General features: G+C 46.4%; 1 protein-coding gene across 3 annotated transcripts in view; it reads left to right on the top strand.

Moving 5' to 3' along the window:
• Window positions 1-2,752: 2,752 nt before the first annotated feature.
• LOC138805128 (protein Smaug homolog 1) overlaps window positions 2,753-20,181 on the top strand; it is a 229,763-nt gene continuing 212,334 nt past the window's right edge. For 2 of the 3 annotated variants that reach the window (XM_069989727.1, XM_069989725.1), the window contains exons 1-2: window positions 2,753-2,961; window positions 4,162-4,784. In XM_069989727.1, the coding sequence (XP_069845828.1) occupies window positions 4,589-4,784 (196 nt within the window). In that variant the 5' untranslated portion in view covers window positions 2,753-2,961; window positions 4,162-4,588. Of the gene's footprint in view, window positions 2,962-3,835; window positions 3,971-4,161; window positions 4,785-20,181 lie in introns of those variants that run through there. The other variant, XM_069989726.1, reaches the window with a different exon arrangement.

The following is a 20,181-nucleotide window of genomic DNA, read 5'->3' as shown; positions in this document are numbered from 1 at the left end:
GCATTTTAATTTTAAAACTTACAGTAGAAAAATTAGAACATATAGAGAAATAAGATATTCCTTAGTAATCCTACCATAGAGGAAAAATCACCATAGTTACCATTTTGGTGTCATCTCACATTTTTTCTTAACATATATATATATATATATATATATATATATATATATATATATATACTGTATGATAAATGATATGTTATATTATTATTTATAAAATATTTTTCAAATCTTTTGTTATTAAAAAAGTTAATGCACAAAGGGATTGCAGTTATGTAAGTCAGGTAGTCATTTCTTTTTGGACAATGTCACCCTTTCTTATATATATTCTACATATAAAATAATGGATTTTATTTATATCTTAATATAACTAATTACATATGTTTATATACTTAAATGTGCAGTGGATCTATGGCATTTTATTTTATATTAATGTTAAATAATTAAGGATATGCCATGCAAACATCTAAATAGGTTTTTTTGAACAAAAATATCTTTTCCTAGCACGATGCTGTAAGGATCTCTGTCTGCCAGTAGATGGCACTATTTTCATTTGTCAGCGTAAGTAGAAGTCTAAAATGTTTGCCTCCAGGCAATATTTTTGTTTTATTTTTCAGTTTTACCATTTGTTTACTAAGTGGCAGGTGACAATAAGCAAGTTACTTGCTTTCCTTTAGGATATTCACTCAGGAACTTCCAAAACCCTTTTGGCTTCCAAAACATCTTTGGCTTACATTCACAAGCAAGGCTTAGAGAGACCATGCACTAATCCTCTCCCTTGTTTCCTAATAGAAGCTATTAATAAGGACTAGCTAACCCATCGTTATTTTAGAGAAAAAGCTATCAGGCCTTTCTGAGGCTATGAAAAGCAAACAAAACAAAAATGAAGCATTAACTCTAGAATTCTTGTTTTCCACACAGGACAGTATTAATCAACTCATGCAGATTTCTTTCATGGCTAGTTAATAATGAACTTAAAAAATTACACATTCTATTGTAATGCACCTAATTTTTTGTGTCTCAAACCTTTCAAAACAGTAACAGATGAGCTAGATGCTGGTGGCTCATGCCTATCATTCTAGCTACTCAGACGAGATCTGAGGATCTCGGTTCAAAATCAGCCTGGGCAGGAAAGTCTGTGAGATTGTTATCTCGAATTAATCACCAAAAAGCCCTACGTGGAGTTGTAGCTCTAGTGGTAGAGTGCTAGCCTTGTGCAAAAACACTTAGAGAGCACCCAGGTCCTGAGTTCAAGCCCCAGTATAGGCACAAACAGAAAAAAAAACTTAACTTAGGGTAGATGCTGCGATATGTCTGACAAGAAATTATATCTGAAGTGAGAAGAAAGGATGAACAATTCAGGGTCGAGAAAGCAAGGGAGGGGGGTGACATTATCCCAAAAGAAATGTACTCTGCCTGACCTGGGTAACTGTAACCCCATCTGTACATCACCTTTATAATGTCAATAACAAATTTAGAAAATATTCCGGGTCCGATGCGGGAATTGAGAGACGTTCGTGTTCAGTAGTGGAATAACATCTCAGCTACCGGATCAGCGAGGGCCGCAAAGGCCGAGGCTTGCCAGGCTGCGTTTGTTTTGATGACTACAAGGATTCCTTGTAAACGTGCTAAGGAGAAAATGCTCGAAGGCTGTGTTTCCAGATCGGATAGGCTCACCACCAGGTCCTTCTTGGGCATGCTCCCTTCGAATGAGAAGAAGGTCCGGCGATTTTTAAGTTTTAGGCTATTTTTAGCTTATCCTCTACTTTCGGACTCGCGGGAGACACTTTCCAGCTTAACGAGCGCGAACGGCTGCTCTCCCGCCTGGGCCCGGGACGCCTGGGAGCCCAGCCTGGCCCCACCTGTCGCGCACACTCTGCACACCCCGCGATCCGCAAGTGCGGACAGGTGTCCTCTGCCTCGCCCCGGGCCCGGAGTCGCAGCCTCGCAGCGGGCGAGCCTCCGAAATCCGCTGCCTCCCTCGGGGACAGCGAGGCCAGGGAGAGGGTGTCGGGGTGTCTGTGCGTGTGTGTGGATGTCTGAGAAGCAAAAGGCACCCAGCCCCCCGACTGGGGTGGAGTGGGGTGTCGGGGTCCGGCCCTGCTCGCGTTCCTCCGACTCCGGCCGCACGGGGCCGCGCTCCCAGGCCCCGTCCAGTCCTGCGCACGGCCCTCCGCCCTCCAGCGCCTTTCGCGTCCGCGACCCCGGGAACCCATCCAAGCCCCTAGCGGCGGTGACTCCGGGTGTCCACGGGTCCCAGCGGGGCCGAAGGGTCACCCAAGCCGGCGAACCTCATTCCCAAGGACAAGCAGCGAGTGGCAGCACCGCTCCCCCTCCCCCGTTCCCTCGCGGGACTCGGGAGGCTGCAGTGACCCAGCCCCTCTAGAACCCCCCCCTTCCCCCCACCCCGGGCGGCCGCGGGGAGGCACGCGCCGGGACCCCGCCCCTTCTCCAAACTTCTATCCGCGCGCGCGGGTTCTTCCCTCGGTCCGACCCCTCTGCGCCATCCGGCTCCTCCCCCTCGCTCTCCACCCCCTCCACCTCCTCCTTTTCTGGTCCCCTCGGAGGAATCCGCCCCCCTCCCGCCCGTCGGGTCTGGGGATCCTCCCCCGACTCCCCCCGCGTGCCGCCGCCGCCGCCCAGGTTCCTCCCCCCCCCCCCAGCCCGGGCGCTCCCTGCCAAGCCCATGATGTAATGGTGTATGTTAATCAGTAGCATGTGGGGAGCTCCGGCTCTGGCGGCTCAGTCCTCCGCGAGCCGACACTGGAGGCAGCAGCAGCTACAGCAGCAGCGGCGGCGGCGGCAGCGCCCCGATCCCGCCGCGCCGTCCTCTCCCCGGGCCGCCCGCCCCGACGGCATGGCCCGCAGCCCGCGCTTCGGGCGCCCCCAACCCCGCTGAGAGCCGCCGCGGCCCGGACCCGCGCGCCGAGGGCCCCCCGAGCCGCCGGGATGAGCCGCGCCGAGGTGAGCCCCGGACTTGCCCTTCCGCCCACTGTGGGGGTTCCTTTCCCCAAGAAGTTCTAGGAACCCAGAGACAGGATGCTGGGAGAGAGTTGCGCCGTCCGAGTGACTCCTCTCCCCGCCGCTGGAGGCCACCAGAACGGGGATCGCACCAGGGGAGCCCCCAAAGCTTAACTTTCTTCTTTGCAATCATTACGGGGAGGGGAAGGGGGGCGTTTGTCGACGGCAGGAATCCTCTCGGGAAAGCCGTGAGAGGAGGGGGGGGGGAATCTCGGCTGTCGGGGCGCTTGGCGTGCGCCCGCCACCGCGCCGTCTCCGGCCGAGGAGGCACGGGGCGAGGGCAGACCCGGCGGGCGGCGGGCGGCGGGGGCAGGACGCCGACTCCACACGCGCGCGTCCACACACGGGCGCACCCGCACGCACACCTCGGCCGCTTCCCGGCGAAGCAGGCCCCGGGCGACCTCCCGGGTGGGCTGCAGCGCCGCGCCGGGGAGTCCGGGCTCCGCGCCGCGCCGCCGCCCGCTGGGCGCGGAGCTTCGGGTGGGGGAAGAGTTTATTTTTGTCTCGAGCTGCTGCCGCGGCTGCTCGCGGCCTAAATCCAGAGGGGCGCCTGACGGTGGAGATGCTGGCTGTGGCTGTAGATGGAGCTGCAACCGCTCGGTGGCTTCTCCAGGAGGAGGAGGAGGAGGAGGAGGAGGAGGGAGGGAGGGAGGGGAGGAGGGGGAGGGAGGAGGGAACCGCCGCTGCCTCCGCCCCTGCTTTGCATTAGCCCCCACCCCCACCCCCGCGCCCCTTCGCCGCCGCAGTGCAAGTTTTCAGCGCGGGGAAAATCTGTTGCTAGTGCTTGGCGTTCGCAGGCACAACCCCCCGAGGCCACCCCGGGCGGGGCGTGCGGGGAGCCCCGCAGACGATCGTAGCCGCAGCAACAGGGAGCCGCGGGGTCTCCTCCCGCACCTGGGAAGGAGGCTTCTGGCCATTCCCGGCTGGGAAATAACCCATCTCCCGCATCCCGGTGCGGAAGGAGAGGCTGGAATCGGGGAGGGGGAGCTCGACCTTCGCGCTACACCCCCTCCCCAACCTTCGCCCCCCACCAGCCCCATCCCCGGCCCTTCCCAATGCACCCCTCCCCTTCCCCCCCCCCCCCAACCCGGGCGCGCTCCTCCTCTGGCCCAGGTCTCACTGCAGCTCTTTCTCTGCTTCCAGTGGTGATCGCCGCTCGGGAATGCGGGTGTGAAAGGTCCGAGCAGCCGCCCCAGCGGGGAGGAGACCCCGGGACGCCGGAAACCACCATCCCGAAGCTGCGAGAAGGGGGGGAAAAAGAGCATTCTTCATTCAGTTGTGTGCCTTGTCAGGGATAGGGAAAAAAATCGCTTTTTTTTTTTTTCTTATAAACACTTCCGTGCTACTGTCTGTCATCGTCTCCGAGGGAAATCAGCCAGAATCACCGGAACGTAACCGCCCGCGGACCGGAGAGGCAGCAGCCCAGGCAGTACCTGCCGCGTCCCGGCGCCCGAGCCACCTTGGAACGGGAACGCGTCTCCGGCGGCCACGGGGCTGCGGCTCTGCCAAACTTTGGGGCGGGCGGGAGACCGAGGGGGGCTTGGAATAGACGGAGGGCGGCCCCCTAACCATGATGTTTCGCGACCAGGTCGGGGTGCTGGCGGGCTGGTTTAAGGGCTGGAACGAGTGCGAGCAGACTGTTGCGCTGCTATCGCTGCTGAAGCGCGTGAGCCAGACCCAGGCCCGCTTCCTCCAGCTCTGCCTGGAGCACTCGCTGGCCGACTGCACCGAGCTGCACGTCCTGGAAGGCGAGGCCAACAGCCCGGGTAAGTGTGAGGCCATCGGGCGTCCCCCCCCCCAGCCCACCCTCCTCCTGCACCTCTAGCTTCAGATCCGGTCCCGCCCCCTCCCTCCCCCCCTCGCCCGCCGCAGCGCAGACCCCCCACCCCCCAATCGCGCCAGCCCCTCGGGATCTTAGCCTGTACCCCCGATCCGGTGGCCGCTTTGGGGATTTTGTCCACTGTGAACTCCTTAGTCCTATTCCGTGTGGTAGCCACGGTAGCGTGAATGATTGATTTTTTTTTTCTTCTCCCATGCAGTTTCCTGGGAAATAAGTAAGTCAGGTCACGTAGAGTCTGGATTTTCTCTGTGTGTGTGTGTGTGTGTGTGTGTGTGTGTGTGTGTGTGGATTTTCTGTGTGTGTGTGTGTGTGTGTGTGTGTGTGTGTGTGTGTGTGTCCCTCCCTTAACATTCCCGCCCCCACCCTCCCTTCTTTTGGGCAACGTGGCTCGCTGGATTTCAGCAACACAAGTGAAAGCCCCGGGATTGCCCTATGGCTGCAAACTCAAATCGGGCTGTATGAAGAATGCCTGCAAATGCGATTCTATGATTCTCCCTCCCTCCCCCTTACCCCAGACAGATATAACGGTTTTAAGAGGCTTGTCTTCAGAATAATATGTAGGTGACGCTACAGGCTATTAAAATGACACTTGCAGTGGGGATGTGACGTGGCTACACACGGGTGGTGACGTCCGCCGTATTGATAAGGATCTTGGAGGAAGAGCAGGCATGAATTGGGCTCCTTAACGCTTTTCCTTAGGAAACTTTCCTGAATGGCACAAAATTGTTTCCTGGTACCCTGCTGGTATTTACAGACACCTCCACTCGTATAGAATGTAATCTTCTCTCGCAAAGGTCCAGCAGTTTGCCATTTGCTAGCCTACATGGTGACAGACTGAAATTATATCCTCCCAGTAATCGGAGGCTGCGCGTGTGTGTGGGGGGGCAGGGAGGTCTGCTAGTGTGTAATTTTTTTTTGGAAGGGAGAAAATTCTTTGGTTCACACTGCTGCAGGAGGGTGAACAGAGCCCCCAGTGTTTCTGCAGAATAAAGAATGCAGGGTCTTCTTCCAGCTGTTCCCTGTTAGCACAGCAAGCCTTCAAGACTGGGCAGAGCTCTGGGCTGCCTTTTGATGATAAGGTCCAGTCCAGGGCAGGGGGCCTTGGGAGACAGTCAAGTTGTGCCTTTACAGGAGCAAGAGAAAAGCTGGCCGCTTCCTCATTCCTCCTGGCTGGCATTGGGCATTGGTGCTCCTGAGGTTGAAATCATTAAGATGGGATGTTTCCATATATAGAATCGCAGGGTGGTGTAGTGAAGGCTGGAAATCCTCACAGGCCTTTTCCTGATGGCACCCAAAGGAACCTGCTTTGTGGAGCAGGGAGGTCCATCCAGCCATAGGGCTCCTCACAACTATGGCAGTGCCAGGGCCCCCTTTGCTTGAGCACCACATTTATAAATAGCTGAGGGCCAGCCTCCTTCCTAAGCAGTAGAAGCATGACAAGGATAATTCATGATCTATTTGCTTTGCTTTTTAATGTCAACCCATAGCCCAGTGCACCCGGGTGTTTTTGCTTCCTCAGGTTTGACAAACAAGGTTAAATAAACTTTTTTTTTTTTGGGTAGAACCCAAGAATTTAAGTATAGTCATTTATGTTGAATGCTTTGACTTCAGCTTGTCGGGACTGTTTAAACAAGTGATAAATCTTTACATTAGTCAAATATTGGCACTTTTCTTTTTCCCTTTGAGTAATGATGAGAGATCTTTCCTAATATAGCTGCTGTCAGGTTAGGAAAGAAAGGAATGAGATGTTGTATTTTACTAAACAGAAGTATTACTTTAAAAAAATCTTATAATTTAACATGTGCCAACTATTGTGAGTTAAAAAAATCATTTGCTAATTTTTTCCCCTCTCAAACTTAAAAAAAAAAACGTACCAAGATTTGAAATCAGGGCTCCAGCCTAGCCTGCTCAGCTTGCTTGGTTAGGACTCTACAACTTGAGCCACCACCCCCTGAACTTTGCTGTCTGGCCTGGCTTGGAACAATGATTCTCCTGATCTTACTTTCCTGACTAGCTAGAATACAGATGTGAGCTACTGGTTCGCAGTTCAAGTTTTTTAATTTTTTTAAAAATCATACATATTTGTGTAAAGTATACACATCTTTGTACCATTAAATGATGTAGATGTGTAAAATATATCATGCTATTATGTAAAATAGGGACCATTTTTCTAGTTTCTGGATTGATCTCTCAAGTGAAACATTTTACTGGCATTTGTTTTATTGTGTGATCTGGACAGAAATTTACTAGGGAGGTCACATGGTTGTCTGGTTTACTTTTGGAGAATAGAATCATAGACAGCATCAAGATCTATCACTAGTGCCTGTGGGTCTTTCTCCCCATCTGGAACTTAGCAGAAATGTCCACTTTAGCAACCAGAACAGATGGCATAAGTGACCAGACCCTATCTCAGAACATATTATTTTCCTAGATGCAATCCTAACTTTTTCGCTCTAATTTGACAATGATCCATAGCTGATGTATTAGGAATAGCACATTAAGAATAGAATAAGCTGGATTCTGGTAATTTATTTTTTCACCTATAAACTACTAGTTCCTCAGAAGCCTGAGATCTGAAGATTGTAGGTTGAAACCAGCCCGGGGAAGAATTTTATCTCCAATAACCAGCAAAAAGCCAAAAGGTGGAGGTGTGGCTCAAGTGGTAGAATACCACCTTGAACAAAAAGCTGATGGAGGTTTGAGTTCAAGCCCCAGTTCCAGCACACAAGAAAAGAATGGGATGAGAGGTTGCTGTAACCAGCAGTGAAAGTGACTCCTGATTACCTGACAGCTGGAAAAGAATCAGGAGAACCATAACTTTAGACACAGGAATTGGAGCGAAAGGCCTGAAGGCTTGGAGCTCTTAAGGTAGGAACCCTTAGTTGATCCTGCTGGCATCCCTCCCTTTGTAAAACAAAACAAAACAAAAGACTAATGATTGCTGTTTACTGGTAATAGCAACAAACTACCAAAAGGATATATTAGGAAAAAAAAAAAGACTCTCTAAGAAGACTGGGAAAAGCTCAGTCTACTTGGGAAATATTTACACCCAAGTTAATTAACCTCTGAATCTGTTTTGATGTGTCTTACCAATTCAGAAAACTAGGCTGTGCTGGATGACTCATTCATTGAATGGCTGAGATTTCCTGTAACCAAGTCATCCTCTATCTTCTCCTTCATTTTGTAATCATCAATTAAAGCATGTGCATTTTTCTTTTAATTATATCTTAACTTTAAAATTGGATAGATGGGAACCAAATTTATATTTAGGGCTTGATCTCAGTGTAGTAAAGAAAAACCATTAATAATAATATGAACTGACTTTGACCACTAAAAACTATTTTAGCCAGGCACCAGTGGCTCATGCCTATAATCCTGGCTACTCAGGAGGCTGAGATCTGAGATTTGTGGTTTGAAGCCAGCCTTGGCAAGAAAATCCTTAAGACGCTTATCTCCAATAAACTACTCAAAAAAGCCAGAAGTGGTGCTCAAGTGGTAGAGCACTATCCTTGAGCAAAATAAGCCCAAGAAGAGCACCCAGGCCCAGAGTTCAAGCCCCAGGACCAGCAAAAAAACTTAAACCTAAAACCAATTATTTCTTTTGGTACTGGGGTTTGTCATACTTCCCCAGCAGGTGCTATTCCACTTGAGCTTTTCTACCAGCTCTGAACTTAGTTTTTTGTTTTTTTTGGGGGGTCCGGTCATGGGGCCTGAACTCTGGGCTTGGGCATTGTCCCTCAGTTCTTCAGCTCAAGGCTAGCGCTCTACCACTTGAGCCTCAGGGCCACTTCCGGCTTTTTCTGCTTATGTGGTGCTGAGGAATTGAACCCAGGGCCTCATGCATGCAAGGCAAGCGCTCTCCACTGAGCCACCTTCCCAGCCCCTGAACTTAGGTTTTTTTTTTCCTTGTTGATTTTATTTTATTTTTTTTCCTCTTCAGTACTGGGGTTTGGATTTTGTTAGGCAGGCACTCTAACATTTGCCACACCTACATACAGCTCTAGTTATTTTTCAGGAAAGGTCACACATTTTTATCTGGGGCTGGCCTCCCTGTAGCTGGACTCATAGGCACATGTTCTGTTTATGTGTTCAAGAGGAGTCCCTATAATTTTTCTACCTGTGTTGGCCTTGCTCTCTGCCTTCTGAGTAGCTGGGACATAGGTGTAAGCCACCCCACTAGACTGATTTTAGTGCTTTTTGAGCTATGGTTTGTGTGTTTGCCTTAGGACAGCCTTGGAAATTTATTATTATTATTATTATTTGGTTGGTCATGGGGCCTGAACTCTGGGCCTGGGCACTGTCCCTCAGCTCTTCAGCTCAAGGCTAGCACTCTATCACTTGAGCCACAGTGCCACTTCCGGCTTTTTCTGCTTATGTGGTGGTGAGGAATGGAACCCAGGGCCTTATGCATACAAGGCAAGCACTTTACCACTGAGCCACCTTCCCAGCCCCTGGAAACGAATTCTTACCTTCACCTCCTCAGTAGTTGGGATTATAGGCATGGATCACTACTTCTGGCCCTTGAGTGTGTGTTTTATTGCAAACTTTCATCCTCTTGAATTTACTGAAAATCTAGTGACTCATTGGGTTATCCTTTATGGTCATTAGAGAGCCAAAGAAAGTAGTTGACTCAGTGCCTACTGTAGTTTGGGTCTGGAATGTGTCCTAAAGGTTCCTGTGCTGCAAGTCTCTAGTTTGGTATTATTGCTTGGTTGTAGAACCTTTTACAGATGGAGCCTGTACAGAAATATTCAAGTCATTGGAGGCTTACTCTTATGGGGGATAGTGGGACACTTCCCCTTTTCTTTTCTTCAGCTCCCTGGCCATTGTTCTGTTGTGATGTGTTACCTGTCCCAAAGCAACCATGCCAACTGGTCATAGATTGGAACTGCCAAAACCATGTGTTAGAATAAACCCTTTCTCTTTATAAGTTGTTTCAGGTATTTAGTGAAAGAAAGATGACTAACATAGTCATGGCTTTAGTTGTATGTGTATTTTTCTTTCTTAGTCTAGTGGTAGTGGGCATTGGGCATAATCAGCTCCTTTCTAGAAGCCTCACAACCTGAGAAAAGGGCCCTGCAGCTAGCAGCCAAGGTTTACATAGCAACTTCTGGCCAGTCTCAATTTGTAGATGGCTGTATCTAGCAAAAATGGAATTCCCTGACTTTACTGCAGTTCACCAAAGGGAATGAGGTTGTGTGGCTTTTTATTTATAATATTTGTCATTTGGACTTGATTTTTTTCAGTACAGTGAAATAAATGGAGATTGACAAATTAAGTTATAAAGGCTTTTAATATAGAGCATATTTTATGGGGGGAATGAGGTATGTCATGTACAATTAAAGATGTGAGTGAAAGGGTTATCTGAAATGTTGTCAGAAATGATATGGAATTGAAGGGGCATATTTGCCCACTCATTACTCAGTGACAATGTTGTTGATTCTGGGCTGTGTGTGTGTGTGTGTGTGTGTGTGTGTGTGTGTGTGTGCATGCACACACATCCTGGTATTGGAGCTTGAACTCAGAGTCTGGGTACATAGAGCTTTTACACTCAAGTCTGGTACTCTCCCACTTGAGCCACAGCTCCACTTCCAGCTTTTTGGTGGTTAATTGGAGATAAGTAGTCTCATGGACTTTCCTTTCCTGACTGGCTTTGAACTGCAGTCCTCAGGTCTCAGCCTCTGAGTAGCTAGGATATGGGTTATAGCCTATCCAGTGCCTGGAAGTTCTGTTGTTGTTGTTCTTGTTGTTAATATGGCTTCAGATTTCTATAATACAGATATTTTTGTCTTCTATCTTCACTGGTTTCTTTAGATCCTAAATTCAGTAAACAGAAAGTTTTCCTGAGTGTGTATGTGCATAAAATCTTACTTGTAGTTTTTACATTGATTTGTTCAGTCAACAACATTTTCAGGTTGCCTGCTGTTTTGTGTTTCAGTGTTATGCAGTTGGAATACATGACTGGATTTCTGCTGTAATGGGCAACTTACTGTATTCCAAGGCCTGGTGCTTTCAGTGTTCAGTAACTAACCAATACAGCATGAAACATGCTGCAGTACAGATGTGGGAATAAAATGTATGGAAGGAGGGATTCTGGGAGCATTGTGAATCCAGCAGCTAATTGCTGGGGATTTGTGTGAAAGAAGACCTTACTGAGCCAGGAGATGTGCTTGAGTTGAGTGTTGAGGAGGGATGGAGGTTGGTTCAGTATATAAAGAAGCTTGTAGTTGTAGAAGAGGCCAGAAGATATTTCCTAAGTAGAAAGGACATTTGTACAGATGTGGCTTTGGGGGCAGGACTAATGATGCACAGGAGATGGTGAGCTCCTGGTGGCGCTAAGAGTGTCCAATGCTGAGCTCTAAGAGGCAGAAATTAGAAACAGACAGGTATGTGTATGCCAGACTGGGCCAGCCAAGGAATTTAGACCTTATTCTGCAGAGGTGATAGAGAACTCAAATGGACTGGTTGGTAGTCATGGGCATGCCAAAAATGCAGGAGTTGAAGGGGGTGAGTATGGTGTGTGTGTGGTATAGAATGGATGAGTTGTGTGTGTGTGTGTGTGTGTGTGTGTGTGTGTGTGTGTGTGTTGTATATGTGTGTGTGTAATGTGTAGTATATCATGTGTGTGGTATGGGTATGTCTGTATACTTTGGCCAAATACTCAATCTTCCTTATGCAGGCATGTCTTCTGAGAGGCAGAAATGGGAGGAGGATGCAATTCAATTCACTTTCCATTTTGGCTGAGGTAGTAGCTTCATCTCAGGGCATGTGATTTCCATCAGCCCCAACCTGTGGGGATAAAGGAAGCTTGCTGTAAAGAAAAGGAAGGTATGGTCCCAGGAACCATTTATTTATACCTGTGGGAGGGCTGAGGTCACAGAGGTCTCTGAGGGAATAGGTTTTAGAATCTGTCAGACAAGGCCAGTTCATTTCTAAGCCTCATTCTCCTTTCTATCATGATGGTAATAAACTCTCCTTGTCTAGAAGTTCCTTGTTAATGACCCAGCAGGGATCTGTTTGCTCCTTTAGGTTTACACTTGCTTCTCCATAATAACTAAAGCATATAAATACTCATTTCCTACGTGGTCAGAAATCTCTTCATTAAAGGTTCTCTGGGAACCCAGAGAAGATGGGCACCACCTTCAACATTCTAGCTTTGTTGGTTGTACTTTCTATCATGCTAGGCCCTAAACAATGCAGTCCTGATACTGTTTCTCAAATAGCTTGTCTCTTTCTTCAGTGGGTGAGCATGAAAAGGAGGAATCACTGGGCTGGAGAGGGAGGGTTTCACTTAGGGTGGTTGTCATTTTCTCTCAGTTGGTCTAGGATGGCCAGGCAATCACTAACTGTAAAATACAGCAGGTCTTTCCCAGTCATACCCTTTGTAGTGAGTGACTTGGACTTTGGTTGTTTAGCTTAGGGCTCAAGGGCTTCAGCAACTGAGTATGTGTTATAAACAGGCTCCATCAAAGCAAGTAAAAGACAGACACTCTTCATAGCAGTCAAATTGCCTTGTTTATGTTTAAATAAACAAGTGGGGGCAAACCTAGGGCTGGATGGGCTGGGAAGTAACTGAAAACTGCAGAGATGTAATTCTGAAGACAATTGTGGACACAGATAAGAACCACACGTTGCTTTGTCTTAACCTGGGCAGTAATTGGAAGGTTTTTCAATCATCAATACAATGTCATTTGCTAGGAATCACAGAGGAGGAAGGGTAAACTCATAAGAATCTTTAAAAAATATATAATCACTACTTGGGAATTTTTTTATCCTGTTCCTGCCTTTTCTTCCCTCCTAATCATTCCTTCCAAGGCCTGACTGAGCTCATCCAATTCACGAAGATTAAGATGCAGAATCAGACTTCTCCTCTGAGCTATTTTCTTTTGCTTCTGTGGAAGCTGCCTGAGGCAAGACTCTCCTAAAGAAAGCAGAACTTTCTGAACAGGAGAGGGTCCTCTCTCTGTGTGATAGTCAAGGCTTGGATCCTGCTCTTAAAGTTGGCAGCTGGTTTCCCCAGGGCCAGTTTGGAACTCTTAGGAACTGGCCTCCTCTTATATAAGTGCGTAGGACTCATTGCAACTTGGAGGCTAGTTCCTGGATTTTGTTCCTGTTCTCTATGTCAACAACTTGTTTTATCATTTATTTTATGGGGCACTGGGCCTTGAACTTACTGCTTTGTGCAAAGAGGTGAGAATCCTGCCAGAGGGTAGAGTTGGTAAAATAATTCATCTTAAGGAGCTTACACTCAATATATGGAGGCAGAATAAGCATAGATATGATGGTTAGGCCATACACTGTCGCTCAATGTTATTCTTCTGACAAGAGAATCACACTGGAGTTGAATAAAGAGAAGAAAATAGGCTGGTCTGGGCAGTGCAAGAATCTAAGTGGGAGATGTCAATTACAGTGTGGTATTTGAAGCAAGATTCTTGCCTTTTTGGTACATCTAATCAGTTTCACCAGGAGAATTACACATAGATAGGTGGCCCCTAGCTGTTTGCTATGTAAGAGGCAGGCTTCTTGGGCCTTTGAAGGATGAGTATGTTAGAGAGAAGGAGATTGTTGTCTATCAGGAGTAATTTCTGGGATAATGCACACAGGATTTATAATATTGAAGTGTAGGAAAAGAAAGGTCTGATTACCTGATATTTTTATCTGTCCCATCCAGAAAATGCAGAAATTTAGTAATAATTCCTTGGTTACTCCTAGTAGGATACCTTTGCAGGACACTTTGATGAGAACTAGTGCTAAGGAATAACATCTACCATACTGATCAGAAAAAAAATATATTTTTAAAGCATCTTAAATGGCTTTGTCTCAAAATGTAATGGGCAAACAAATCACTTGAGGATTTTGTTACTCAGGACAGTGATGAAGGGCACTGCGGTGGGGCCTGACCTGCCTGACCTGTAATAAGCTCCCAGATGGTGTTGACCCCACAGGTCTGTGGATCCCACTGAATAGAAAGAACAGAGGTCGGAGGTCATATAGAGGTGATTCGATGCAGGAACTCTCAATCTTTATGGGTTTCTCTCAGGAAGTTTTTGTTTGCCAATGAGCACATATGTACCAATTTATGCAAAGTGGATGCCCAGCTCTAACTCTACAAGAAGAATAACGTAAGAATTTGTGACTAAGCGCAGTGATTTTCCCAGGCTCTGAGATAAGGCACTGGTAGACCGAGTCATGGGATTAAACTTGGAATCAGTGAAGCTCTTTCTGCCATCTGGGCCTCTATCCAGTGCGACTCACCTGTGGAGAGCCCTCATTTGGTTTTCCACTGGTCCAGATGGCTTAGTGTTAAGTTGAGGCTATACTTGTCTTTTGCCAACCTGAACTTAGTGTTATGAGAAAGATCATTTTCAGTCTCTCTGTCTAGTGTTATGATCGTTCACATGAAGAGTGAAGAGAATCCTTTGTGTTGCTGGCAGTCATCGTTGGATGATGGAGGAAAGAATAGGACCGGATATTCCTGGTAACACTGTGTAGTCAGTCCTAATGAGCCACAAACACCCAGCTCTCTGGGCCTTGGAAAATACTCATAGATTTTGCATCCAGGGATGCAGGTGTGTTTCGTACAACGGAATCACTGTCTTAAAAATGTGTTGAGGCTGAGTGCTAGTGGCTCATGCTTGTAATCCTAGCTACTTAGAACTCAGCTACTAGCTGAATTCTGAGAACTGAAGTTTAAAGCCAGCACAGGCAGACAAATCCTTGAGACTCTCTTATCCAATTAACCAGCAAAAAGCCATAAGTGGAGTTATGGTTCAAGTGGTAGAATGCCTGCCTTGCATGAAAAAGCTTAGGGAGAGTACTTTGTTCCTAAGTTCAAGCCCTAGTACCAGCACAAAAAAATAAAGAAGAAAAATACATTTTCATATGTTACTTATATGCATAAGCTCTGAAGGTAAGCATGCTTTCCATCTTGGTAGCATAATCACTCATTACAGAACATTTTATATTTTGCTCTCAGCAGTGCTTGGGACTGACTGCCTCTCATATCCTGAACTGAATGCATTTGGGAAGGTAGAATGAGGCTCTGATGTAGTGTTTCCCTGAGCTTTTTGGCCATGACCTTGTTGGAATTTCCAGGCATTCTAATAATCAGCATCTCATGGAAAATGAGCCTCCTGGAAAGATATATTTAGTTAAAAAAAATCTTTTTTCCCCTGATGCTATAGGTTGTAAGGAGAAGCCTGAAAAGAACAAGAATAATTCCAGAGGCTGGATGGCAAAGAATGCTTACCACTTCCCCAGCCTTTGCCTGTAGAGTGCAGTGGCTGGAATTTCAGAAGTGGCGTACCCTAATCTGTCACTAGAAAGCTGAGTGTTTTTGTGTGCTGCATAAATACATATGTCACATTAACATTCACCATATACATTTCTGTATGTACACCAGCATGTGATTTCAACACATGGAAATGTGTAACTAAAATGGCAGGGCTGAAACACTTTCACATTTTTGAAGAGGTTAAAGAAAAGAGGCAATTTCAATAACATCATCTTCATTTGTAAAGGAGAAAGAAGGGAGAAGCCATTGTAGCACATGCTTGTAATCCTAGTGCCCAGGAGGGAAAGGCCAGGAGGACTGTAAGTTCAAGGCCAGCCTGAGGACTATATAGTAAGACTCTGTATCCAAAAATGAGGGTGGGGGTGGAGTGGAGGGGGGAAGGGAGAAAGAAGTAGTTTCTGTGCATTGTTTGTAGAGGTTAAATCTGGTCCTGTGTAATATTCCTAAAGCTCACTTAAAACATGATTTGCTAGTATTTGCATGAAGAAACAGGAACCAGCATGCGTTTTCTAAGAATGCAAGAATGGGCTATGGAGAGATAATATCATTTCTTCTTCACTTGGACAATGGGAAAGCAAAAGAGAGACAGAGAGAGATAGATAGATAGATAGATAGAGAGAGAGAGAGAGAGAGACAGAGACAGAGACAGAGACAGAGAGAGACAGAGAGAGAGAGAGAGAGACAGAGAGAGACAGAGAGAGCAAGAGAGCACTCTCTGAGAATCTTGCTGTGTTCTGGGCAGATCGTAAGTATCCTGGAGCAGAATCTTGCCACAGCTTCCATTTCTTGATGAATCAAATGGAGGATGGCTTTAGTGACTGACAGGCTCTGGTCACTGTCAGCCTGGAGAGGGCTCTGATGCTCTGCCTCGGGGTTCATCCATTCGCACCATTATTTGTACTATGGAGTAAGACTTAGCCTGGGGCCCTCAGGAAGGCAAAGTCTGAGGCAAGGACTGGCCATGCAGATGTTTCTATTTTGGGTACTGATCCCAGGCCAAAGGAAGGGGAGCTAGGAAGAGAGAAACAGGGAAGGCTGAAGAACCAACACACCTTATTAGTGAGTCCTTGCAGAAAGATGCATTCCCACAGAGGTTCTCTGAGGAGCCATGTGCAATGTACCTCAGAAGTGACTGAGCATCACACCTGTAATCCTAGCTACTTGGGAGGCAGAGGGAAGAGAATTATAGTCTTAGGCTGAGCTGGGCAAAAATGAGACCCTATCTAAAAAAAAATAAAGCCGGGCGCTGGTGGCTCACGCCTGTAATCCTAGCTACTCAGGAGGCTGAGATCTGAGGATCGCGGTTCAAAGCCAGCCTGGGTAGGAAAGTCCGTGAGACTCTTATCTCCAATAAACCAGTAGAAAACTGGAAGTGGCGCTGTGGCTCAATCGGTAGAGCACTCATCTTGAGCTGAAGAGCTGTGCCCAAGCACAGAGTTCAAGCCCCACGATTGACAAAAATAAATAAGATAAAGCTAAAGAAAAAAATTGAAAGGACTGGAGGCACAGCTTAAATAGTAAAACTCCTCTCCCCACTCCCCAGCAAGTGCAATTCAATTACCAGTACTACCAAAGGGGGGAATACAATTAGCTGAGGGACAGAAGAGTTGGACCTGCACTGGCTCCCTTGCTCTGGTCCAGGTGGTTCCTGGGTACTGAGTCCTTGCACTTTCCGATTCACACATGCGCAGGTTCTGAGAAACACAACAGAAAGCTAGAGAAGTGGTATGGTGGAGGCAGTTTGTTGCCAGGTGTGTGTGTGTGTGTGTGTGTGTGTGTGTGTGTGTGTGTGTGTGTGTGTGTGTGTGTGTGTGTGTGTGTGTGTGTGTGTGTGTGTGTGTGTGTGTGTGCGCGCGCGCGCGCGCGCGCGCGCTCAGGCAGTTTGTTGCCAGGTGTGTGTGTGTGTGTGTGTGTGTGTGTGTGTGTGTGTGTGTGTGTGTGTGTGTGTGTGTGTGTGTGTGTGTGTGTGTGTGTGTGTGTGTGTGTGTGTGTGTGTGTGTGTGTGTGTGTGTGTGCTCTAAAGCCTCAGTCAATAGTGAGCTGAGCTGGTGGGGTTGGCCCTTGGGGAGTACCTGTTTTGGCATGCCCAAACTTTTGTTAGAGAGACATGCTTAGAACTTCTATCTTTTTGTAGTCTCAGAACTATATTTGAATAATAACACAATGTGGTTTTCCCCAAAGCCACTGAACTGTCTAATAGTTATTGTACTCAGAACAGTCTGCCCTGTTGGCCAGACTGTCCCTGGAGTCTGAAGTGCAGTTCTGGGTAAACACTTGTGGAGATGGACGTGGCAGGATGTGATTGGAGAGAGAGGATGTTGTGGTAGTGGTGGGGGGGGCTTGGAAGCCAGGAGAACTGGAAGAGGGCGCACAGAAAACTCTTACTGCTTACTTGAGAGGTTGGCTTGGAATAGAGGCTTCAGTTCTGCATCTGTGTAGAGGGTAGAGGGCAGTGGGTGGAAGCTGCAGTTCTTTCAGCTCTAAGTGAAGGAGAATTTTATCAGAGCTTCCCACACAATGTGAATACACTAAAGAGGAGAAAGGCTTGGGTTTCACTTGAGGCAGATGCTCCTTTGGTGATAGGCTGGGCACAGTCTAGTAATTCTCAAAGATGGGCTCCTATTTATTAAATGCCTGCTCTGTGCCAGGCACCTTTCTGAATCATTTGCATATAGTATCTCATTTATTTTACTCAGCATCCTTCAGAGATGGAGTAGAAGCCACCATTTTTCCACCTGGAAAAAGCAGCCCAACTTCAGAACTGGTCCACATGCCTGTCCACTGCAGGACAGGGCTGTTTTCTAAAGAAACATACCTATTTCTTTAGAAAGATGTTGTGATATCCTGGGTGACTGCCAAAGTCCCTTCTGTCCTGAAGATTCTGTAATTTCTGTGAATTGGGAGGGGGGAGTATGAATTAATGAGTGAATTAATGAATAGGTAAAATGAAGACAGGTGGTCTTACAAGTCAATTTCAAATGATTTCTAGAATACTCTTCCTGTACTTCTTAGTTAGTTTGGATTATAGATTTGGGGCCTTTACTTTATGAAATACATCTATGGAGCAATTTTATTTCTTTTTTTGAAGTAAAAAGTGAAGTGAGGAATAGTACTTTTAGGTTTATTAAACTATCTAATGAGGACTTATTGAATTGAAGCCCCTTTGTACAGTTACTGTTTAAAAAAGATATAATGAGGGGAGGCATAGCTCAGTGGAAAAGTGACTAAAAATGTGTAGCATGAGCTGGTGGCTCATACCTGTAATCCTAGCTACTCAGGAGTCTGAGATCTGAGGATTGTAGTTCAAAGGCACCAGAGGCAGCAGAGTCTGTGAGACTCTTATCTCCAATTAACCACTACAAAGTTGGAAGTGGTGCTATGGTTCAAAGTGGTATAGTGCTAGCCTTGAGCAAAAAGAGCTTAGGGACAGTACCTAGACCCTGAGTTCAAGCCCTCTGACCAAAACAACAACAACAACAACAACAACAAAAGTGTAGTAAGCATGAGGCCCTGAGTTCAAACCCCAGTACTACCAAAAAAAAAAAAAAAAGATGTAATGCCCTGAATTGAATCTTATCTTGGGGTCACCCAAAGAGCAGTAATAAACATGTCCTCCAATTATTAGCAAAGGTAACTCATAAACAATCCTAAATCCAAATATATTGTATTTTTTCCATCTAGTTCTAAAAATGACTGTAGTATGTATGTATGTATGTATGTATGTATTTTTGTATGTGGTAGGTTGAATATCTCTTACCAGAAATGTTCGTGATTAGAAGTGTCTCAGATTTGGGAGGATTTTTTTCTTTAATTGTGGAACCTATTTCTATAGATTTTACCAAGTTTAGCATCACTAACCTCAAAGTCCCAAATCAGAAATGACCCTAAATCCTCAACTTTTGGAGGGTCTTGTCAGTACTCAAAAAGCATCATATTTTGGAACATTTTGGAATTTGAGATTTTGCATTAGGGATGTTCCTCCTGTAATCTCCTCCCCTCCCCTGCTCTGCCCCCCCCCCCCTTTTCCTTCCCTTTCCCTCTCTTTCCTTCTTTATCCTTGGCACTTTGAGTGTGTCAGGCATTGTGCAGATGGTTGCAGACCCTCTCCAGATGTTGAATGGATGAATGATGTTGCAAAGTAGAGCTAGTGGGCATGAGAATTAAATGTGATGTAGTACAGATAGTTAGATAATATGTATATTGCCCCAAACCTAGCATTCAATACTTAGTTTCTAAAATATGTCAATTCTATCGAATAGTTATTTCCATTTTACAAATGAGCAAAGCTAGGTTTAGAGAGTTGGCAGTGTGGCTACAGTCACCAATGTGTTTCTCATCCCACATTGACTCTTTGCCATCCTGAAATGCTGAAAAATCTATTCTAGTTCTTAGGTAACTAAAAATAAATATTGGCATTTCAAAGAAAAATACTTAAGGATTTTTAATGATTCACGCCAACATTTTATGTATGTAATCTTGGGAGAATTCTTTTCAGCTTGTCCATTTCAACGCCCTTAATGTATATTACTTTTTAATCATGTGCAGCTGTTAGGGTTTTGGGTTTTTTTTTTTTCCCTCACTGGACTATTAAAAAAAAAAGCACTGGAAACTCATACATTCAGACATTTCCTAGCTTTGGGCATGTGCACGGATGCTTTTGCTGCTTCTGCAGGGATGGGCAGGATGGGGAAGGAAACGGCTTTGCAGGCACAGGAGAGGAAAGACTCAGGAATGCGTTAGTTCATTGCTCATGGCATCCTTGACTTGGACAAAGTGAGCATCCGTGTTCTGGATCAGGATCTCCTAAGGATCTCAAACACAAGCTTGAGGGCTCTAAGTTAAAACAGGTTCCCCATTGTAAATGGTGAGAAATTTTAAGATATTAGCTTAAGAAAACTCCTATTACAGTTGGTCAAGGGTGGTCTCTACTTATTTCATTTTTTTTTTTTTTTGCCAGTCTTGGGTCTTGAACTCAGGGCCTGGACACTGTCCCTAAGCTTCTTTTTGCTCAAGGCTAGCACTCTACCAC

This window comes from Dipodomys merriami, unplaced genomic scaffold (genome assembly GCF_024711535.1).
Source record: "Dipodomys merriami isolate MVZ:Mamm:240054 unplaced genomic scaffold, mDipMer1.0.p SCAF_388, whole genome shotgun sequence".
Taxonomy (NCBI): domain Eukaryota; kingdom Metazoa; phylum Chordata; class Mammalia; order Rodentia; family Heteromyidae; genus Dipodomys; species Dipodomys merriami.
Note: the sequence above shows the minus strand (reverse complement) of the source record. Positions and strands in the feature narration are given on the sequence as shown.